General features: G+C 44.2%; 1 protein-coding gene across 13 annotated transcripts in view; it reads left to right on the forward strand.

Moving 5' to 3' along the window:
• The window catches only part of RECQL5 (RecQ like helicase 5), a 59,101-nt gene that overhangs the window by 14,942 nt on the left and 19,554 nt on the right, over positions 1-24,605 (forward strand). For 6 of the 13 annotated variants that reach the window (XM_050920597.1, XM_050920599.1, XM_050920598.1 and 3 more), the window contains one exon: positions 543-625. In XM_050920597.1, coding sequence (XP_050776554.1) covers positions 543-625 — 83 coding nt within the window. The other 7 variants (XR_007768971.1, XM_050920606.1, XR_007768972.1 and 4 more) reach the window with 7 other exon arrangements.

Genomic DNA, 24,605 nt, shown 5'->3' on the forward strand with positions numbered 1-24,605 from the left:
TGTATGCATGAAATTTTAGTTTGTACTGACTTCGCTATTGCTTTTATATAGCCTGTTGTAAAACTAGGCCAATATCTAGAGGAGCTGATCTACCCACTGGAAGATCTCTGCATAGCCCTAAGGTTACACGTACCCCTGTTTGAGAACCACTCTTCTAATCAGCCCCTTGTTTGCAGTTATCTCAGACTGTCCCAAGGCAGTTTCCCCAGTTCTGGCCACATTACTGCTACTAGAACTGGGGTTAGAGGCATTGGGCTTGGATCTGGCTGCAGCAGTGCCACAGCTTAGAGTGGAAGAGGCAGAAATGCTGGGGAAGAGATGGCTGGATCTGGCTGCAGCGTTGTCAGAGGGTCTGGAGGCATGACAGAGGAGGTGGTGGTTACTCTTGGCTGCGGTACTATCATGGGGTGGAGAAGTGGAGCATAGATCTGTTTGCAGCTCTGTTCTGGAAAGATGGTCAGGTTTGGCTATCAGCAGAGGTGCTGCATCCGACCATAGTTACATCGAAGGTGGCTTCAAGTATTGTCTTTTATTATTCCCAGGAGAAAAGAGGCACCTTGAAAGAGTCCGATAAAGCTGTGCTGACGGCGTTTGATGCTATAGTGAATTTCTGTGAAGAGCTGGGGTAAGTGTCTCTCTTGTATGGATTGATAGCAGGAGGGGTGGAAGAATTAATCTACTCTTCCCCTCTTTGGCACCATTATTGCCAGTGTATTCTGTAACTATGATGCTGTGGAAAAACTTAAATTTCTAGACCTCAAAGTTTTGGTGGAAATTGTGAACTGAATGTAACAGATGCAGTGCTGTCTATAGACTTGGGAAGACTGTCAGAAATAGTAGTTCTAAGAGGTGTGAACTGCCTGTTTTCATTTTAATTCGTTGTTACTCCTGGAAGACAAAGTACTGGGCTAGATTGGCCACATTGGGTCAAACCAATGGCCCTTCTTATGTTATGTGCACAAACCCCATCATCTGCCCACCTGCTTTCCAGGCACCAAAATACACAACTGTCTCCTGTTAAAACCTCCAACTTCCCATATGACAGCTTCTGCAAGGCAGTTGTTTGCTGCCAGTGCAGAAATCTGCAGCATGTTGAAAATCAGAGAGAAGCATAAAATAAACTGACCTTAATATTAAAATAAATAGCCAAAAGTTGCATTTACATATTTAAAACACTCTACTTGTAAGTGTACATGAAGCTACCCCAGAATTCCTAGTTTGCTGCAGAATTCTGCACCAGGTTCTGCATTGCAGAAACCAGGGGCCCTTGTGTTAGATTACATAAGGTGCTGGCTATTTCTACTGATGATTTAGGCCACCTACCCTGTATCTGAGTGTCACTGCCTCTGAGACTGGCTGGTTCAGTGGCTTATGTAACCACATGCGGTATAATCTCTTCTCTGTTCTGAGCATCTCATCTTTCTCCAGCTCCTGTCAATGGGGTGCCCATTGCCACCAAGACCTCAGAGTGTGAAATTGGCACCTAGCATTATATATTGATTATCTGGTTATGGGAAGGGGCTACTGTATGACCATGACATCCTCCCATGCTACCACATGGAATTGTCATGCAGCATCAGCATTTTTCTGCTAAAGAAATCAAAGGGAATGGGCAGTATTTCTTTGCGCAACTTTTCCTATTTTCTGACTCACACTGGACGCTCCAGTTGTCTATTTTTGACTTTGCCACATCATCTCTCCTGTAAAGAAAGGCATGATCTAAAGCCCAGCATCTTGGTGTAGAAGCAGTTAGCTTTAATGTTTCCCTCTGAATCAAAAGAACTCCATGCTGCAAGATGCTAAGTGTCCCTAATTCCTGTTGTCCTTAACAGGAGTTTAGGGTGCTCAGCACCTTTCAAGATCAAGCCCATAGCACGCACACGCCCAAGTCGAGGAACCTAAATGCAGACTTGTAACCACTATACACATTACAAATAGTGTACTATGAATCTGAGAAGGCTGTAATTGTAACAAATTACTATGTGCCACTAGTTTGAGACAGCAAGACCTTAATTTTCCCAATAAGAGAGCAGTGTATGTTTACAAACTGGGAAATGACTATCCTCCCTTATACATAAGCCTTGGATCCATTTTCATCATGTGGCTCTGCTTCCAGGGTGGTTTTGTCAGGATTCAGTGTGGAAACGGGAATATTTATTTTCTCATTGCTGGAGTCCTGGTGAGGGCATTGCCTTCAGTCATGTTTTGACAGAGAACAAGACCTGTTGAACAGGTTATTCTGAAGGATTTTTACCAGTTGCCCTGAGGTCTGGCCTAAATGTCAGAATAATTGGTATGCCCTTGAAACAATGCTTGACTGGTTGCAGTTAAGGTGGTTCCACTAGGTGTCTGTTGTGAGGCAGCATGCTCTAATATTTTGGTCAGTTTATGCAGCTAAGTCAGTCTTCAGCTGCTGTTGCATGCTTTTAGGTCATACCTAGAGTAGCCAGCTGGCTGCCTCTGTTGCCAGTTGAAATGAGAAGTCCTTTTTAATAGCTATGGGGTGAAGAGATCTTCGCTTCCGTCTCTGATTACTCCGTGATCTCTCTGCTGAGATTACTAGCAAGGGTTTCGTCGCAGCTGGTTTGCAATGGACACTTGTGCACTCGGAACTGAACTGAGACTGCCAAACTAATTTTGCACAAGCCATCAGTAGTTATAGCAGGACTTTCTAGGGTACGTGTTAGTACCAGAACTTGGGTTAGTTAAGGTTCATGTAATTGCTCCTTCATCTTAACTTACATCTCCCACCCTCGAGTGACGGGAGCCTGGCTGTTGTTTATAGTGAGGACTCTCCCTGGTGCTGTTCCACTGCAGTAGTAAAGCAATGGGTATGTGCTCTGGAACTTTGTATGTGACAGACCCATGTAATAATACTTTACCTGGAAAAAATAGATTTTCTTTAGCTGAGACTATTGGAGAAGGAAATAGTGTTTCTTCTGTTCCATGGGGGCATTTAAAAGTAAAACCACCCTTTTCTTGCTGCACTGTTGTTAAGGGGGGAGGCGGATGCTGACCACTCTATATTTAAGGCTGAAAGTAGCTTCCAATTATAAATCTCACTTTTTTTTTCCCCAACCTCCTCAAAACCTTCCCTTCCCAAACTTCACCAATCCCCACTATCCCCTGAAATTTTACGTGCCACGTCTCATCCCAGGGTAGAATCTTACTGTGATCTTTACTGCAGGTGTCACTGCAGGGCCCTTCCTTGGGTTTGTTTGCTGCCTGCTGTAACTTGCTACTACCTGGAAACCTTTATTAAGAGACTGTTCAAAGAAACGTCACGTTTTTGTGTTATCCATTTTTTTTATTTTAAACTAATAGGTTTTTCTCCCCACTTTCATAAAAACCAAACAAACCTCCAGAAACCAAAACAACAAAAACCCTGACCTTGTGGGGTCCTAAATTACAACGAAAGGAGGAGAGAGAGACACTTGGATTGTCTTGCATGCACGTTATTTTAGGTTGTTATGTAACCAGAGCAAAAGAATGTTGCATCAGCTTCTTTTAATGAAAAAGTTTTTCACATTGAAGGGTCGAGATGAGCTTCTGATCTGGGGGCTATTTCCTTCCCCATCTAAATATGGGGCAAAAAAGAAGTGCTGCTACCTTGGTGGGGTTACTCGAGGGTGTCTTCCAGCTTCAAAATGTCAGTAACCCAGTAATTTTCCTTGTCAGGGAAAAGTTCAGACAAGCAAATATCTTGACTGTAAGGTTTGTCCGGTCACATGGTCCTGAACTGAGATTGCATTGTGTGTCAAGGTAGTTGAGTACACAGCAGCATGAGGGCCTTGCAATCTTATATATGGGCTGTCAGATTGTGAGTGCCTCAAGTCTGCGTGTGAAGAATTAACCATACAAGAAGGATAAAAGATGAAGCTTCCCTTTGACCTGATAAAACAGTTGGTGGATGAGACAATTCTTGCCTGGTTGTAGTATTCTTGAAATGCCCCATTCTTGTCCTGGCTGTTTATATGCAACTTGCTTTACGCTTTGGAGCTGAGCAGCAGCCAAAGATGGCAGCAAACAAGAGGAGGGCAATGAAGACTGTGCAGAATGACCCAATCACCAGTAGTCCTGCAAGAGCCCAATCATCTGTCAGAATGCAACTCTTCAAGTTTTCCAGAACTGGAGAAGCCGCTTGTGTTGAGGACGACATGCTGGTCCGCCCCTGCTGGAATTAGAGTGAGGAAGCCAGATGAGTGTCTGATGCTTGTCTGCCTTCTCTACTTCCTCAGCAGATATATGCACGCACATACCCTTTACACACTTACTAGCATTGTTCTTTAAAAAGGTGTAGTCACTCTTTAGATAAACCAATCCCGTGAACATGAACAGAATATAGAACACCGAAGAACTGTCTAGTGGTCTGTGCCAGAGAAGAGAGAAGATTCTGCCCTTAAAATTCTGTTCAGGGATTAATTATTCCAGCAGTGGGGTTTTATTTTACCAATATTTTAGCAGTGTCTGCTGGTGCAGCTACAGTCATGACTTTGTCAGAATCTTCAGTATAAGGATTGTATGGTCTGGATGTAAAAGGAATATAATAAAAATCAGTGACCATAGCAAGTCTGTCGGAGCAGAAGATGTTTTAAACCAGATCCCCAGCAGGGGTAAATCAGGACAGCACCACTGAAGTCAGTGAGATACTCAGGTTTACAGCAGTTGAGGATGTGGCTCTTTTAGAATAAAAAGTTAGACTCTTCAGTCATGGGAGTACACCAGACATGGAAGTATGCTCTTGTACCCTTATAGCAAAAGCAATCTGTTCTTCAGGCACATTTATCAAATGAGGGATTAAACCCTCTTGTCGTTTAATACAAAAAGATAAGGAATTAGAACAGCCAAGATACCTCCATGCAAACATTTCTCCTCCTGCAGGTGTAGTTATGTACAGAATGTTAGTTTTAGCTTTTCCTCCCATTTTTGACCCAAACCTTAACATTCCTTTAGCAGTAATGCATGGTGTTAAACTGCAGCTAAAATATCTTTATTTTATTTTATTGACATAATTTAATCTGGAGTCTCACTAGGCTCTACACACTTACTCATTCAATGCCATCTTGCCCGTTGCCTTGCTCACAGCCATACTGTTACACCATTAAAATAACATCTGACATCTCTTTGCAAGAAGCTTTAATGCTTCCCTGCTTTTTACATCTCAGTGAGAAATGAAAGGATGGCTGGATTATTCCTCCTTCCATCAGAGCAACTGCTATCCTGACCTAATACAGAGGGTGGAGGAGAGGGAGACAACACCTCGCTGACTTATTTCAGTCTACTTATACCTGTACTAACCCCCTTCCCTTGCATTTCTGCCCTTAATACTGCATGAAAGGAAAGGGATTAGACAGTGTGAAGTTAATTTCACCCTCACAAAGCGAGGCCCGCTAGAATCTCAGAAACACACTCCAGTTGCTGTTTGTTACTTCTGCTCCAGCAGCCAAAGTATTTGGGTAATGCTTTGGTTTTGGAATCACAGCAGATCATTTTAACAGGGTCCTTTATAACTCTGCAGTTAGACATGTAGTGACAAAGGTCCTGTCTGGATAGTTCACCCCGAGAAGGCTTCACGCAGACCCTCTGGGAAAGTCCCCTCGCCCTCTAAAGTAGCGACAGCATCGATAGCCTCAAAAATAGGTCTCCTCCAAGCCCAAGGGAAGAAACTCAGTCTGACTGGATACCCCAAAGCTGCCATCTTTCCTCTGAATGCAGTCAGCCTTGAAACGAAGTCGTTGTGGATGGTTCCACTATTACCTGAAGCTGCTGAGGATGTAGCGTATGTGCCTTCTGCCGCTGGTGCCTTCTCTGCAGGTCCTGCAGAAGATTCTGGCCTGCTGAGAGGTCCCTCTTCAGTGTGCATGGGAAGGGCGGAATCTCTGTGGGAATTGCCTGTTTGTACTTTAGTAAATTATTAACAGCAGTGGCAATGTTTTGTGTCTCCCCTGCAGACTTTCTGGAAGGGTGGTGAGGCTTATCTGTGGCTTGTCTGATTGTACAGTTCAGAGATGTGGTTTGCCCATGATTCAGCCACTCCCAAGCCTTATTTGTGTCTGTGTGTTTGAATTGCAGTAGTCATGCTGGAAAGGTAGTGGAGGGAAATGGTAGGTATCGTATTCAGCCCTTGAAGGCTGTGTGACTTGTGATTAAAAGCTGTGGCCCTGTTCAATGCTGTTACTCCTTGATCTATTTAATCAAGCACCAGCCAGTGTGAGAGCCTGAGGGGGTGGTATGTTGGCAATATGAACCTTTTCCCCAAAGGAGTAAAACATTCATCACTTTGGTAGAGGCCTAGAGTTGCTGCCTTTAAAACTTTGTTCTGACCATGGGCCAAATTGATTGGATAAGGTTCAGACGTGGTGTAAAGTTGAGTTGTATTTGCATGCACCAGGTCCGAATTTGGCCTTGTATGCCATCCCATCATGATGCAATGTCCTGACTCGATGCTATGTTGACTCCAAAGGATATTTTTGAACATTTCAATGTCTTGTAAGTCTTACTTGTATGATGTGAGACTGTCATAGGAAACAATGCAAAACAATCCTCTCTATTATTCATCCCATTGATTTTTTTGCTTTATGGTCTCCACATGACACTGATTGAATCAAACATCTTTTCTTTCCTCCTTTCCATGCCTGCATCTTGCTGCAGGCATCCATTCCAACAAAAAACCTTACTGATACTTGAGAGGACCTGCTAGTTCCTGTAGCTGCTGGGTCAAGCGGTAGCTCACCACCTCACTCTTGGTGGAGAGGATTTGGCTCTAATCTCTGATTTATGTACAGAAGTCAGTATCCCAAACTCAGGTTAGAAACAAAGGGCATGTCTACAATACAGCCACTGCAGTGGCACAGCTACAGCACTGTGCCACTGTAGCGCCATAGTGTGGGGATGCTTCCCACGTGAAGAGAAGGTGTTTTTCTCCTTCACAGCCCTGCATAACCTAGGGCTTGGCTAAGCTCGAAACTCCAAAGCACTGCCACGGGAGCGCTCCCAAGGCAGCGCTTTGAAGTGCGAGTGTGGTCACAGCGCCAGCGCTGGGAGAGAGCTCTCCCAGCGCTGCAGGTACTCCATCTCGCCAAGGGGATTAGCTTACAGCGCTGTTTTTTCACACCCCTGAGCGAGAAAGTTGCAGCGCTGTAAAGCGCCAGTGTAGCCAAGGCCATAGTCAATCTAATCTTCAAGCATCGACCAGGCCTTACTCCTCTCTTTTTAGAAGTGTGTCAAACAAGGCCACGCTTCCAATCAGTATCATCATCAATTTGTAACAGTACAGACAGAGTAGTCCCTTACAGAGAAATTGCACTGTGGGATAGCTATAATCAAATAGACTCTTTGGCCTTATCTACACCACAAAGTTGCAGCGCTGGTGAGGGGGTTACAGCGCTGCAACTTAGGAGGTGTACACATCTGCAGGGCATTACCAGCGCTGCAACTCCCTGTTTGCAGCGCTGGCCGTACACCCGGTCGAACCTCGGGTGTAGAGGATCCAGCGCTGGTGATCCAGCGCTGGTCATCAGGTGTAGACACTCACCAGCGTTTTTCTTGACCTCCGTGGAATAAGCAGGTATCCCAGCATACCTGAGGAAGCCTCTCTGGTAATCAAGCAGGTATCCTTCCCCGCGGTTTGCTCTCGCGTTCCCCGAACCCCCCCGCAAGCAGGTCTCCTTCCCCACGGTTTGCAGGGGGGTTCGGGGAACGCGAGAGCAAACCGCGGGGAAGCAGGTCTCCTTCCCCGCGGTTTGCAGGGGGGTTCGGGGAACGCGAGAGCAAACCGCGGGGAAGCAGGTCTCCTTCCCCGCGGTTTGCTCTCGCGTTCCCCGAACCCCCCTGCAAACCGCGGGGAAGGAGACCTGCTTGCGGGGGGGTTCGGGGAACACCGGAGCAAACCGCGGGGAAGGAGACCTGCTTGCGGGGGGGTTCGAGGAACACCGGAGCAAACCACGGGGAAGGAGACCTGCTTCCCCGCGGTTTGCTCTCGCGTTCCCCGACCCCCCCTGCAAGCAGGTCTCCTTCCCCGCGGTTTGCTCTCGCGTTCCCCGAACCCCCCTGCAAGCCGCCCAACAGCGCTGCAGTGTGGCCACATCTAACACCACTTGCAGCGCTGGTTGCTGTAAGTGTGGCCACTCTGCAGCGCTGGCCCTATACAGCTGTACTAATACAGCTGTAACAACCAGCGCTGCAAAATTGTAGATGTAGACATACCCTTTGTTGCTTTCTTAAAGTGGAATGGGAAGATTACACAAGTAGAGGGCTCAAGGTGTGTGTGGGGGGCAGGGAGGTGAACTTGTTGCTCACCATCAGATCCTACAGGCTGATCAAAATTTGCATTAACTGAGGTCAGTTTAGCACTCTAAAGTGGGAGGGTTAATCCTGGCGAGTAGAAGCTTTTATGTAAAATATATGTGACCACACCCCATTAGACCAAAATGAAAATTGCCTAACAAGAAAACTATGACAGCTGCATCTGGAAGATTAAAGCAATTGTCACTTGCATCTTGCACTTCCTGCTTCCATGCTAACTCCAGCTGTTGCATGTTTACAAAAACTTCTGCATTTGAAGAGAGTTATTCTCTGCCTGTGCTTGCTGGACTTAAAAAAAAAATCCCCTCCTCCTATCTGAGCAAGAAGTCGCCTCAGATCCAACACCGCGCGGGGTAAATCTGCCTGTGGCTCTCATCCACTTTATCTGTAGATTATTTTAAGCCAAGAGACTAGATATATGTATGTGTGGTGTGCAGGTGGAGTTGGTCCAGTGTTTATTAGCCAATCATAAACTGTAGAAATTCAGTGAGTTGAACTAGGATTTGCAGCATCTCCTGAAATTCTCTGTGCACTGGGACTTAGACCCCATCTAGCCATGTACTTAAGCATCTGCTGAATTCAAGCATGTGAGTAATCCCACTAATTCTGCGGGGACTGCTCGCATGCTTTAAAGAGCAAGTAGTACCTCAGCACTTTGCAGAACAGAGCCCATAGTAGCTGTCTCCTCGTGGGGGTGGGGTGTCCATGCCACCTGCTGGTAGGACACCGTTCCCCTGGTCTGAAATATGATCTTGGTTTCAGGCAGTCTTTAGCGAGTGTTTAAATTCCCTATTGCTCTCTTTCTATCCCTCCCTTTTCTTTTTGTTAATTCCCAGTTGTTGCTAATACATCTTGTGGTAGAGATAAGACAGGGGCCTTCCTCTTGCTGCTCTTGGTCAGTATTTTAAGCCTTGTTGCTATGCCTGTGTAGATAAGGGCTGGTAAATATGGGCTTGCTTGTAGCAGTCCCAAGTACTCACTGTCACTCCAGGTGAGTTTCCTCACTGCAGTGTCCTTCTTGTGACAGCCACCATGACTGCATTAGCACAGGCAGCTCCATGATGGTGAAACGCTTCATGCTAGGATCCTGTTCATTTCCATAACAGCCACTGCCTGGCTGGGGGTAGGGAAGAAGTAGGTGCTGTTTCATTGGTCACAGGCATCTAGGTCTAGGTTTCTAGCTAATTGAGAAACAAAAAGCTCATCCTTATAAGTGAGGATGTATCAAGTTTCCAGTCAGTTAACATCTCTATGCCTCAGGGATAACCACAGATGTTACCTAGTGTGAGGGTTAGTCCCCTGATGTCTGGAATGTTGTTGTAGCCATGTTGGTCCCAGTATATGAGAGAGACAAGGTGGGTGAGGTAATATCTTCTATTGGATAAAAATACCCTATTACTTGTGGGTGAATACTTTTCGCAGAGTGTTCATTTCATATCTGACGTGTCAGCCCTGGTCCTCCAAGGAAACCTTCACAACACCTTCAGTGTTAACCCCTTATGTTTAACAATCTGTCCCATCTTGTATTTAGTTGTAACATAATGGTTACCTTTTCCAGACCTGAAGAATTGCTCTGTGAAGCTCAAAAGCTTGTCTCTTTCACCAACAAAAGTTGGTCCAGTAAAAAATATTGCCTTACCTGCCTTGTCTCTCTAATGTCTGTAAAACACTTGGAGATCTTCTGTGGGAGGGTGCACCAGATGTATGGAAGTTTTTTATATTAAACTGGTACTACACTAGGGCTTAGCTGTCCCAATTCCTTTGTTAGGAGATGCAAAATTTTGCTTCTACCATGTGCATTGTGGCAGCCAAATTGAAAGATTGGGCACTTCAATCTAAATATAACTTTTATTCTTTGTGTGTGGCTAGCTTATAGCAGTGGAGCATTATTATTATTTAACTTTTAATGGCCCCTGTCAAGTTAGGTCCAACATTTTTAATTCTCTTAAAAACCAAACCATCCCCATTATCTATTATAATACATTTTATTTTTGCACAATTGAAATGCCGCAGTGTTTTTTTTTCTTAATCTAAACATTCCTCTGCATTGTTGGCAGCTTCCAGAATTGTTCCAAAGTATGAGGATGAACTCGGATGCAAACTGGACAAATCTAATTGAGTGAAGAACAAAAAGCTAAACAACACAAGTGGTGAAAAGTAAACCAGTCGATTGTGTGTGTGTGTGTGTGTGTGTGTGTGTGTGTACACACACACACACACACAGAGGATATTGTTAATAATCTAGGGTGCTCTTAGTAACTTAGCTAAGGGATTATTTTAAATATTTTTTCTCTTTTGATTGCCCCATTTTACAGAAGTGTCAGCAAGCGTTAAAAAAGCACCATATTCAAAGCCTTGTAACTCAGCGCACCATAGCTGAACTCTGGCACTGTAGATGTATATTTAGTCCATTTGGCTGTTTCAATCATAGTAAAAATGCAAAATGCGAGTAGAAGATGATTTGTTTACACTCTCAAGTCCAAATGGGCTTTTTTTAAATTTCTCTTAAAGGTGATCAGTTCATATTGTGGCATAATTGCTTTCAGTTTTAAACATTAAACCCCTTTTATCGAACGGATTGCTGAGAAAGAGGAGTCGTTTTTCTTCTCCTTTCCTACACTTAATTACAAATGTCGGGCCCAATGCTGCAGACTTTACACACATGTAACTTCCTTCTGAAGTTCACTGGAATATAAACCAAATTTACACAGTGGCTGCAGTGTTGAAAAGGAATTTATTTGCACTTGTTAACTTTAGTGGTACGGTTTGCTCGGCTCCAGTTTGCTCCACCGCTTGTCATGATGCCGTCTCTCAGCTGCTGCACATATGTCCTGAATTAACACTGCCCTCACTGTATATTCTTTCTCTGAAATACATGTGTGTATAAATATACCTTAAACATTTGCTGCCATTAATATAAACTACACACCGGCCGATTTAGTGCAGGGAGCTAGGCATGCCACTCCCATGAATAATAATGGGGATTTGTACATCTGCTTCAGTGCCCCATGCACTGTACTGAACATTCACCCTGCAATATGCAGAAAAGGCAACACTTTTTTTCATGGAAGAGAAGAATCTAAATAAAAAGCTTTTTTTAAAAAATGATTACCAGCAGGGCAAGCAAACAAAACAGTTTGTGTTAGGGTTTTCCCCTCTTGCCTTCATCCTTCAGTGTATGATGGATATTGCACATAGTCTAATTGTTTTCCTCTTTGGCAGTTTTCTTGTCTTTGTAACACTGAGAAAATAAAAGCAGGGAGCATTTGATGCCAAATGTACTTCGAGTCTCTGAGCTAACATGCCAGCTGAAAGATCATGTCATGTTGTGCTCTGAGTGGATGGCTCTGTTAAATTTCACGTACTCTATTACTCATGGGTTTAAAGAGAGTAGGACAGGGAAGGAAAAGCCATACTTGCTTTGGGCTTGATCCTGAGGGGTGCTGGTAATGGATATCTCCAGTGATGACAGTCAGAGTTGCTAGTGCCCAGCACCACCTCACTGGATTAGGTCATTTATCAAGAGAGCAGGGGACCTTCCTAACCCTGGGGCAGTCTGCATGTGGTCTTTGTCTGGTTTGCTGCTCTTTGCTCACAAAGAGAGAGCCTGTTGGAATTTTCTGCCAGCCCAGCTGCAATGTTCACATTGGGAAAAGTCTCGTTTTGTGTCTTTCTGTGGCAAGGAGACAAGGATGTGAGAATAGTGTTACCTATGTGGCCACATCACAGACCCAGGCATTGATCATTGCAGAACAACTTACTCCATCTTATGATCCACTTTCCTCCCCTGCATGGGGTTAGCAGATAGCAACTATTGAAAAATCAGGGTTGGGGGTAATAGGCACCTCTATAAGAAAAAGTCCCCCAAAAATGGGACGGTCCCTTTAAAAACAGGACATCTGGTCACCCTACCTCTGCAGTGTATTCTCATTCACTCCCACCAGCCCGTTCGGAAGGTTAGTGTAGAGAGGGTCATTCCCAGGCGATTCAGCCACAGTGGCTGCCTATGTCCTCTTTCACTGTCTTCTCCTGATGCATTTCACACATGAGCAGTTGGCTGGATCTGGATCTTCCTGCCTCTCTGCTCAGGGCTTCCATTGCAGCAGCAGCGATAGCAGCAACAGCTGCAGGCTAGGGTCATCAGCGACAGCACGGTAACTGGAGAGAGAAATGAAGAGAGTTGGTTTTGGAAAAGATCTTACAAGAATAAAAACAGACCAACTTTGCAGTGCCTTGAAGAGGCAGAATTTCCTGGAAGCTCTGCTGTAAATGTTGGATTTATTTCTGGGAAGGTAGAGATGGTACTTTACGGCAAAAAAACCAACAACGCTGGTTTATCAATACGTGAGCGAATAACCTTAAAGCTATAGAGTAACATTTATAATTACATTATACAGCACATTTAATTCCAAAGGATCTTAAAATACTTTCCAGACTGTGGGTCCTGTGATGCAGTAATTGCACATGAAAAATTCCCATTACCATTACTAGAAGTTATGTGCTCATAAGGCCTGGGGCATCAGGCTTAATGGGAATCCCTTCATCCCTCTTAGTACAGCCTCCTCTGGAGTGAAGTGCATCAGCTGTGTTGTCTTGTGTGGCTTTAAAGGGTGGAAAGTAAAGAACAGTGTTCCGTTCAGATGAAATTACAGGGGGAATCTTAAGGTATGCAGGGAACAGTTACCAGAGCTGGGATTTGTCTGTGAAGTCAGTATTATCATCCCATCTCTTAAGAAAAGTGACTTTAATGACAACAAAAAGAACAGGAGTACTTGTGACACCTTAGAGACTAACAAATTTATTTCAGCATAAGCTTTCGTAGGCTACAGCCCATTTCATCGGACGCATAGAATGGAACATGATAGTAGGTATTCAGAACTTCGGGGGGGAGGAGGGTTCTTCCAAACTGGTAAACTAGTAGGCGCTTATATTTTTGTTCATCATAGAATTTAAGGCTAGATGGGACTCTCAGATCATCTAGTCTGACCCCCTGTATTTCACGAGCCACCATCAACACCTAGCTACTATCTGTCCAAACGATATGTAGTGTCCAACATAGGAGGGTTCCCTTTAAAAACAAAGAGCTGAACTGCCAGGATCCTGTTAGAGATGATGGTCAAGATGGGGATGGGATTTATTACCTTTCTCTGGAAGAGATAAGGGTTATGTGTTAAGTGTTGCCTAACACCCATTGCGTTTGTTCCTTTAAGTGTAGTTCATTGACAGGCTGCCAGGTAACCAGACCCAGTGCGAAAACCAGTTGTGTCTATGAGAAGCAGATATACCTGCTTCCAAATTCCAGCTGAGGGAGGGATTCCTTCGTGGTGGACACACGTCCTTCCCCATGGCGTTCAAACTGGGAGCAAACTCCCCCCTCTCCCTTTCACTCAAGGGTGCCTGCCTTTCTTCTTCCTACATTTCCACTGTTTTAAAAAAAACTTTCTCCATCTGACCCAGACAGCTGTTTATTCCCCCTCCTCCAGCACCAGTGACTCCATGAGCTAACCTCTTCAATGGGGAGGCACTCTTTCTGCAGCAGTAACGGGAGGCAATCCCAGAGCTGAGTGTCTTGTCTGGTGGCAAGATACACTAACACCATTCTTCACAAATGCTCTCCTCCTACTCCTCAAAACATTTACACATGATGTGACTCTGGGATTTACTCACAGCGATGGCAGGAGTGCTTCCCTCCGGATCAGTGTTCAGGGACGATGATATGGGGAAAGCTTGCTCTGCTGCTCCCCATGCTATATGTTCCGTACATAAATAGGAATGAATTCTTCAGGACCATTGGTCTGATCCTATCCTGAGTGCTAAAATTCACTTCAATTGGAATGGATTTGTGGGAGAAAATAAGCTGGAGAATCACATTCTTTAGAACAGCTGCAGAACACACCTGCTTTCAGCAAAGTCCTCAGCACAGCCTGCCAGCCTAAGAGATCTGAGAGGTTCAGACAACAACAAGCCCATAGGATCCTAGTACTCTTCCCTGTACTTACCGATAAAGAAGAGGATAATACAAAATGACACTATCTCCACAGGTTCAGCCTTGGGCAGCTTCTGGAGCTTAAGCAGGAACTTCTCACCAATGATCTGTACTTCCTTCAGAAAGCCTTCGGAAGACATCCTGGCCAGCACTGTCCAAGTTGTGTTACACTGGAGAAAAGCCAAAGAAAGAAGGAGAGAGTGCGCATGAAGCTTTTTACTGTCAATATTGCTAATGCTAGGGAAACGAGCAGCCTTCTTTAGGGAGCTAATTTGGGATCACAAGTAAAACACGTTCATCCGGTCTCAGTCCTTGCTCCCAATAGCTAAGGAGGAGGGATTTTAACTATCTGCATACCCAGACATGGCTTTTATTCAAATCTGGAGCTAGCTGACACTCTGGCTTTGTATCAGATCAGTTTGTGGGTGTGTGCTCCATCTGGGCTCCGCTTCGCCGCTTTTAAAAAGCCAAATGACTTTTCACATTTGGGCAAGGACAAAAATATGGTGTCCCCTCTCAGCCTGCTATGTATGGGATGACATTCAAGCTGGCTGATGGCTGACCAAGTCCTTGGCCAGACATCTTCCACAAAGGGAAAAATTAGTTGTTGCATTTCAACTGTTCAAGCTCATGTCCTCCCGAAAATAAGCTGACTTTCACTTGCTAACCTGAGAATGTGTGTCCCAAATCATGCACACGATGCTGCATTCTGTATACGAAATTGTCTTCCCCTGTGTAATGCAACACACGCTCCCTTTTAAGGTTTCTTGTAGCTCTAGCAGCAGCAAGCCACCTTGTGAGTGCTTCCATTATCATAGCACCCTTGTGTAATACTCCTGTCACATTTCTGGTTTCCAGGGCTGGTGGTGTATGGTGATATTGTGAATTTTGACTGATCCACATCTACTTAGGAGACATGAATGCTTTAAGTTTATAGAGCTGACTGTGACTTTTGTACCTGGTAAGATAAATATAGATCTGTTTGACCACACATTTGTAGTAATGTAGTGACATATAATCTGACTAGGGGATTTAGACTCCCACACATTGTGTATATGGAGGAGGAGGGGAGGAAGGGAAAACAAATGCCATGGAGATCTATTTGACTTTAGAGCCTAGTGTAGATGATCCTTACTCTCTTTCTACTGCATTCCTCTTGTAATTCCATCAAGTATGAAAAGGCAACTTATTGTCAGGAGCTGAAAATACTGTTGATAAAGTTATATTTATATAGGGCAACATTTTCAAAGCTACCACTTCAATTGTATCCGTAATATTTGCAAGCCTGCACTTTTGTGGGAGCAAAAACTTCTTGTGTCTACAAATGGATGAGCTTGCAATGCTGCTGGAGAGTGATATCGGGTGCTGTTTTTAAGAGCTTGCCTATGCTGAGAATATAATTTGGATTAAGGGAGGGTGTGAATTTAAAGCAGAATAACTATTCCTGATTAACTGTCTGCGTTGATGCTCCTTATTCCAGAATGAGTGTCTTATTCTGAATTAAGATAATCCACTTTTCAAAGCAGGTTGGCTTGTCTACCTAAACATTTAGTTCACGGCAGGCTGGGGTGTAAACTGCACCGCACTAGCCTGCTGTGCTATAGGAGTCTGTGTAGCCTCTGTTGATGTGCACTAACCATTCCTTAATGCGCTTTGATCTACTCCCATGTCAAAGCAGGGTATATCAAAGCACAAAAGGGAACAGTTAGTGGCTTAGTCGGGTTCACATAGACACATAGTGCACAACTGGTTAATGTGGGGTAGATTTACATCCTAGCATGCTGCAAGTCAAATGTTTGTTTAGACAACCCTAAGCTAAACAGGAACAAGTCACTTTAGTCTGGAATCAGAGCATCCACGCAGGAAGCTAATTGGGAATAGTTATTCCAGAATAGTTTTTCCAGATTAACTCCCCATGTAGAGAAATCCTGAAAGGTGTCCAACTGCGTTAATGTTGTAGCATATATAGTAAGAAAACTGAGTTTAAGTTTTGCCATCATCAGTTATTCAAGCTATTGTGCCTACCAGTAGCGTAGGCTGCTTAGAAGCATGCAGCCTGTTCGACGCATGCAGAACGTGGTACGCGCCTGGTGTGTGCTGGGACCCCTGACTGCATTAAGGTTCTCATGCCATTGTTCAATTGAAATTTCCTGACTTGTTTAAATTATATTAGTTGACACTATTTTATGGGAGTCCTTCATGTTGGAGTTAATTTCTGCCTTTAGTGGTGACATAAAGCAAACAGAGATACAGAAAATGCTTCATAAATAACCCAACCAATTCACTGCCGCACTTTTTGCTTTGGTTTGCCCAGTGGATGCTCTGGGTTCAGCCTTCAGTACACTTAGAACAATTACTTGGGAGAAATCTTGGCTCTGTCTTTGCATGCTGGGTTTCAATACTGTACTGCCAAGTAAAACAGTATATTTTGAACATGGAAGCAATCCAGAGGTTTGTTCTTTTAAAAACAAGGCTACAGAGTTTCTGGAGAGGGAAGAGTCAGAATCAGATGGGTTCTTAGGGGCAGGGGGAAAAAGGCCAGGTCCAGTAGGGAGAGTGCTGCCCAGTGCAGTGAAGCACGATTGTGGCCTTATAACCTGAAATGATGTAGCCTGATCAATGTGATTAATAAATAATCTATAGATTACTTAAGAGTTCCCAGTTATCACTTTGAGGGTTGAAGGGTTTTTGTCTCAAGATCAGGCCCAGTATTATTCAAATTATTTTATAGTTAGGAGCCCTGATGTGCACAGTTGCAACACGCACACTATAGGAACTCTTCTATATTTACCAATCATTTTATTAACATTTAGCCCAGTCACAAACACTCCAGCCCAGAACGGTAGATAGAGATACTACAAAATGTACCTCTGAACATCCATATACTGCACTCACACCATCCCTTGCAGACCAACCTGAAATGTTAGTAATGATCTTCCTCATTACCTTGCCCTATGTCAACAGTGGCCATCATTCTGGCACCTCCCAGGGGCTACATCTCTTTTCCTATTGCTCATGGGGTGGGATGCAACTTTTATAATACAGTATGTTACGCTGACACCACTATGTCTGATGCTTATTCAGTAGGGATTTCTCCCCTCTTCCTTATTTGTATTTCCTTACCTTGCTAATGTTGGGTGTCCTTCTCCTATAGGTTAGTATATCAGTGATCTCAACTTATTATCATACACGTCAGTTCGTTGCCTTGGCACCCTTGTGGTTCAGTATTTGCGGTAGCTTATGTACCAGTTGTTATTATGTACATCAGGTCATCATTATGACACTCTTGTGTGGGATTTCCCCTTAAACACTCTATTTTTCAGCTCCCCAATACTTGGGATTTTCCACTGGACCATTTACCTGTGCCAGAGTTCATAGGCCTCAAGCCTGATGCTAACTACAGACGCTAATGTCTTATAGGATACAGGCCTGTAGGTTCCTTGCATTACTGCTGAATATAATAAGGGCAGAATGAAGGCAAAGCCATGACTATAGTAAAGGTAAGCTAGCCCTATAGGCTACAGTGGCCATTGCACAAACCAGGGTTAAATATTTCTCTCCAGGATTGATCTCCATGCCCAAAGCAAACTGTTTCACGAATGGCTTTTCTTCCACCTCGTGCCTTTTATAGGATTCTATGTCTCTGTCTGTTTGATTTCTAGTTCAACAAATGGAAGATGTGAGGAGAGTCAAAACAGTCTGTGCTTTCTGATCATGGCTTTAGAGGTGAAACATTGTGGTTTGTTCCTCCTGATGGTGTCTTTCCACCCAGAAGATCCCACAGAAACAGTCTGTCAGAAATGTTTTTGTGCCGTGCTCTGGGCTGGGGACAGAGTTGTTAGTATGATATGAGCTAGGCTTCCGGAGTTTTGGTGTGAAGTGTAGAATTGTTGCTGTAGCGTGGATGTGACACTATATGGCTTAATGTAGGGTTCATTCTATATAGGTTGACCAGGATCCTGGCTTGACTTTCTTTCCCCAGTTATGGGTGTTCTGTTGGTCAGGTTACCTAACACCATCATGGGTGAAGGAGTCTGATGTTTAAAAGTTGCAGGGAATGTTGCTTGTTTATCTTGGATTGAATACTTCGTAGGGAGAAAGCTTGAACTGCAGTATCTGGCTGACCCCAAGGGAGTAAATACCTTTCCAATCTACTAACCAAGATGCCAGCTCCAGAAACTCACAGCATTTCAGGATTTATAATCGCGGGACCAAACAACTTTTCAGAATTCAACTCTTCCACTTATTTTCCTCCCTGCCTCTGCTCCCCATTCTCCCCCAAAAAATGTGTCTGTCCATCTTCCATTCTACCAATTATATAAATTGTTTGCTCAGAACTAACCTTGCACTTGATCTTACTCCTACCGAAACCAGTGGTAAAACTCCCACTGGCTTCAGTGGGGCCAGGATTTTTCTCTAGAGATTAGCAACGGGAAGAACTGGGTTCTATTCCTAGCTCTGCCACCAATTCACTTTGTGACCTTGAACAAATCACCTAACTTCTCTGTGCCTCCACTTCCTTATCTGTAAAGCGAGGGCGATGATACTTACTGACATCACAAAGGAGTTATAAAAATTAGTTCATTTAGTACGCTTGCTTTTCAAAGAAGCTGCAGAAGTCCTGCCGTAACTGGTGAAAGGTGGTACAGAAGATCAGAGCGAATGATAATTGTTAAAATGGACATCTCTCTGTGGAAGATACAGTTCCACTACTCTGTTCTAGTTTACAAGGGAAAGTAGCTGATGTTATTCTCACTCCGTTACTTTACAGCATTTCAGATGATGAGAAGAAACCAGTTTGGCCAATGGTGATCTCTGTGTGATACTGGAGATGCAGTCCCCCAGATGGCTTGAAGCCCCCACTTTAACTGGCAGTTTACTTTCCAAGGATAGAATGTTGTTGGGGGTTAGAGAAGGCAACTGGAAATCGGGTTCCTGGATTCTATAGTAAGCACTGCCACCAATGGACTGTTTAACCTTGGGCAAATCAACCTCTTTATGTCATAGTTTCTCCATCTGTGTCTCTCTCTTTGCAGTTGACCTCCCTCAGTAGTATGTTCACTGGGAACAGGAACAGGAGCCAGTGCTCTTCTGGCAACAGGGTCAAGACTTTGGAGCTCATTACAGGAGAAAATCAGAATTTCCACACATTTCCTGCCTTCGCAACACAGAGTAAAACTTATTATTATGAGTTGGCATTCACGCAGCTGTAACTAAGGCAGCAAAGAAGAAATGAGAAAAGGTGGGGAACGGAGAGGGAGAGAGGAGGAAAAGAGAAACTTAAACAAAAATCAAAGCAAACACCACCCTGAACTGCTTCACGGCAGACAGCTTGGAGCATTCCCTCTAGCCTGCCATGGCAGCCTGAAAGTTATGGTTCCAACCATCTTCTATTCTGACTGTTCATTTCTGAGAAATTCCTCTTTAAAGCAACAAAACCCCATGTTGTAGCCAATGGGATTAAATCTTCAGATCGCCTATTCACACTGCAGGGAAGTGAATTGAGTAAATCAAATCTTTAGATCTCCATATTGTTTCAGAAGGGAGGCAGAACCTGCCATGAGCTCAAGGCATTAGTCTTGCTTGGAAAGAGAACAAGCACAGTAATAATGCAGAAAGACGTCTATTTGGTTTGCAGTGCATGTAGCTCAGCTGCATGGGTTAGGTTATTTTAAACCAACCAGGCACTACCTGTGTTCAGGGCTCTTGCAGGTTGTTACTGATTAAGGTTAAGGTGATGCCTAGAAAGTACTATCTTATTTCTTTTTAATACAGATTCATCCTGCAGTGCCAGTTGGGTAAAGCTGTGCAAATTGCCAGAAATCCCCTGGAGGCCAAATCTTTCCAACTTGCTTTAATAGACTAAAGCCATATGGTACCTAAATAAGTGGCCTGACTTTCAGCTGATGAGCACCTGCTGATCTTATTGATTTGATTGGTAAGTCTGGCTGCTCAGCATTTCTGAGAATAAGAACATTTATTTAGGTGCCTAACTTTAGGCACCTCAGGTTGAACATTTTGGCTAGAGCTTTTTGGGACTGAGAACCAGCTCTGTGTGTCACATCTTTGATGTCCATTGTAAGGTGACCGGATCTTGACCAAGAGCAAAGGCTGCATAACATGGCTGACTATCCATAGGGCCCAGATTCTGGTATCTGGCTTAAGCTGGTCCAGTCTGCATGAATAATAAATGATCTGTGGAATGTATACAGTTTAAAAACCCTTCCCTTTAACAAGCTACACCCTTCTTCTGTGCTTTCATCCTCTGCGTGGAGAAGTAGGTGTGTTGGAGGGTGGGAGGACAGGTGAGGCTAAACTTCTTATTGAGGACTAAGCCATGGGTTAGTCATAATGCTGGTGCTATTTCCGTAATGTATGTTTGCACAGAGGGGAAGAGAGCAAGAGAGATGATGATCTTCTGGTTAGGGCACAGAACTAGAAGTCAGGAAATATGGGTTCAGTGCTCTGCCACTGATTGACTTCAGTGTCCTCCTGCAAGCAAACCCTTCTAGGCTTTTGCTGTTGCTGCTTTCTGAGGTCTGAGATGAAGCTTTGGGGAGTCTGTTGTTGAAGGCTGTTGTTAGCACGTGTAGTTCTAATGCAGCACTTCTTAGTCATGTTGATCTTTGATTCTGCCTGAAGACCAGCATCCTCTTCACCTCCCATCTCATAGTGACAGCCATTTGAGACCTCACAACTCAACAAGAGGGGCACTTTCAGAAAGTGGGGACTATCTGATGATCCCTAGCAAGGAGTTCGTCGTCACACACTCATCTCTGACTCCATTTTAATGTTTTATTTAAGATGTTTTCTCAGATTTCTTGTCTGCAGCCATTAACACACACATTGTGCGCTATGATCTGTTCCCATCAAGTCCCACAAGTTAATCAGGGGGAGTTTGGCCCAATACTAGAATGGAAACCCCCTCGGAATGCTTAGATGCTGTAGGAAGGTAGTGTTGGTTGCTTGGCAGGGAATCTTCCAAGTCCACCCCAGCATGGTGAAAAGGAGTGCTGTACTGCTGAAGGTGCTGCCCTCCTGGTGAGACTTAAAACAAAGGTTCTGACTAGTTGTGATCACGTTCTCAAGAGTAGGTGTTCAGTTGTGGTGTCGTGGATAAATTTTAAGTGGTGGTAGCTCCTTTGTACTCTACTGAATTATTGTTCTGGTTTCAGATGGATAAGATCTTTTCCACTTCTGTTCCTAAACTATTGTCATGTTGCCGTGCACTGTTAAATAGTAAGTGTATATGGTTTATATATTAGTTTAAATTTGCAAAATGCTTTGAGATTAAAGGGATTATAGAAACAGGGAAACTCCACCAGTGATATTACATTGTTACTGCAGCTTTTGCTGGCACGGATGTAGTTGACCAACCACATGATCTGCACGACAGCCCACAAGCAAGTCTTGTGTCCATAACAGAAGAGGTCAGAACCAGTGAGACCAACAGTTCATTCACGGGCAGGAGAAAATTTCCCAACTGCAGAGAATTCAGGCTTTGCCCACATGCACACAAGCTGGCAAATTGTGGTTCAATTTCATGGGATAAAAGCTTTGACCTTGTCAGCCAAGGTTGAAAAATCTGAAGCCCTCCCCTTCAGATTATAAAATAGAATTGATTGGGTATCCAAATAGTCAAGATGGCCTGCAGTCTTAGTTTGTCCACTTATTGGAGCCAGGTTTCCCAGCAGCGGTAAAGATGCCCCAGTCCTGCCCTAACCACCTCAGTGTGTGACATGATCATGGGAAGACATTGAACCCTCTGAAATATCAACCAGGAGTCTGAAATTGATAATTGAGACCACTGAGTTGGGAACTTCTATAAAACTCTTAAGAATTCTCTACTCTTCTCTAGCAGATCCCATCTGAGACTCGTAAATGAATGAAGCGCCTTGATAGGTCATTATTATTACTCCTGTCTTACAGATGGGAGAAACTAAGGCACAGGGTTTGTGACTTGCCTACTGAAAGGACAAGCTATATTAAAAATAAATCTGCAACTAATAAGTGGGGTCTCTGACGTTCTGTAGTTACTACTGCTTGGGTCTCGGCTCTGTAGTAGACTGAGTAATTAGAACAGCTGTTTTCAAGGACAGCTGACAGAATGAGATGTACTATGTTTGACTGTCTGTGTCCAGGTCTATGAAAGCCAAGTAAATAGCCACTTCAGGAAACAGGTTTTCTGCCAATAGCCTGGTATTTCTCAGTGCCAGATGCCTCATCACAATATTGGGAACACATTCTCTAGCTGCTTTCCATTACACCTTGGTCCTTATTTGCACAGCGCTGTCCAGAACTCAGAAACTGAATGAATCCATCCTAACTGGGATGCTATGCTAGCTGTAGGGACCTGGAAAATCCAGGAAGTTGAAGCAACTAATTCTGATCTCTTGAAAGAAGCAATTTAAACGATGGGTGAAGTGTGAGGCTTATGAAATGGATGGTGTGGGAGGAATGATTGCACTGGTTTGTGTCAAGTTAAGGGCATGGGCAGGCGCTGCACTTCCCTGGCAACTCTGCCAAGACCCCTCAATTTTGACTACCAGCTCCCCTGGCTATTCCAGTCCTGGGACTGTCCTGAGCAGACTCTCAGTTGTAATGGGTTTGTGTTGTGGACTAAAATCCATTGTTTTATCACTTTTTTTTGTTTTTCTCCCACTTGATTGGATTTAAGCCTCTGCTTCTAAGGTGATGGCTAGTGTACTAACCCACTGTACAGTTGGCCTTCAGCAAAGGCCTTTCTATAGATCTGTCATGTCTGATACAGGTTAAGAGGCCTCTCTGCTACGTGACAGCTGTAACGTAAACCATGTCTCTGCCTTCCTCCTTCCAGACACACGTTTCGTATTGCTTATTTTTCCTCCTCTGCTGCTGGAAAAGCCCACAGTCATAACCCTTTAGGATTTTCACTGCAAGGAAAATTTGGCCTGTTTCTCTCTCTCTCCCTCCCACTTTTTGCCTTGTTTTTCTTTCGCTTTTTTTGTTCTGTTTGGAAGCCATCTGAACTGTAATGTTTAAAAACAAATGTAAACCACAGACCCTTCAAGGAACCGCTAATGAGTCTCTGGAATTCAGACTAGTTAGGAGATTAAGAGGGCCCAGTAATTACTGTACTATTACACAACCGGTTCTGCTGTGTTCTGTGCATGACAGCAAGTGGTAAGATGCACCACCCTTTCCAAATAAGCAGGATTCAAGGGGAAATGAAAGGAGAGCCTGAAAGTACTTGATCCTTCACATTCCTCTATCTGTGCAACATGTGGGGAGAACTGGCTTTCTGTCTCTCTCTCCTGCTTGTTTGTAAACAGCTGGAGAACACACTAGTTATCAGCTCAATGCACAGAGTTACAAAATCTTCCAAACAGCATTGAGAAATAATTGGCTTCAGATGGGGAAAACAGAGGAGCTCCTGGGGATACATCTTTGGCAGTGAGAAATGGCGAGTAAAGGAAAGGGGTGGGAGGGAGCTTTGGTAACTAGAAGCAAGGCTGGCTCCAGATTATTTTTGTGCACTTGGGGCTCTTTCTCCTCTCTTTCATTTCCCTTCCTTGTTGATCAAAATGTGCTCAGACCCCACAGCCTCATGTTAAGTAGGACATGAGCTGAGAGACGTGGTGTTCTCTGCCAGAGCTGTTTTGGACAGCAGACCAGAATCTGCTCCTGCTCCCATTGCTGATCTCCATTTGGAAGCTGTGTAAAAGCTTCCCTTTTATTTCCACTGGGCACAACGTTTATATTAATTTGCACAGTAAGCTGGTTTCTCTGAATGGGTTTTGTTTTCTCAGCATTCTGCTTGCTTCAGGGTTTAGGGGATAAAACTCAGCACCAGCTGGGAGCTCTTCTAGGTAAAATTCCCTGGCTGGAGCTTGCTGTGGGTTGACATACGCTTGCCAAAGTCGGTAGCTCCCACTGAGCAAGGAGTCACCAAAGCTGCTGGCTAAACTAAGTACTCACATGAAAACACCTCTGCAAAGAATGCCCTGCGGCAGATCCTGCTCATAGATAGGGCCAAGTTCTGCACTGACGTGCACCCCATGTAACTCCAGTGAAGAAGTGAGCACAAGATACAGCCCTAAAGTCTCACTAATCAGCTAAAAGTTACTCCCTTCTGCTTCAAACCGTTATTGACGATGAGTGTGATAAGAGTAGAACAAGAGTGAGCAGCAGTTGCTTTCCTTAAACTCTGGTGGTGTGGCATTGCTTTCCTGACTCCTCAAAGCTTTTGGCTCTCACCACCCTCCCCTCCGAGGGTCCTTTGCAACCAAATTCAGGCTAGCAAACCCTGTTCAATGGCTGAGCACAATTTGCCATG

The sequence above is a fragment of the Gopherus flavomarginatus genome, chromosome 12 (assembly GCF_025201925.1).
Source record: "Gopherus flavomarginatus isolate rGopFla2 chromosome 12, rGopFla2.mat.asm, whole genome shotgun sequence".
In the NCBI taxonomy this organism is placed as follows: Eukaryota; Metazoa; Chordata; order Testudines; family Testudinidae; genus Gopherus; species Gopherus flavomarginatus.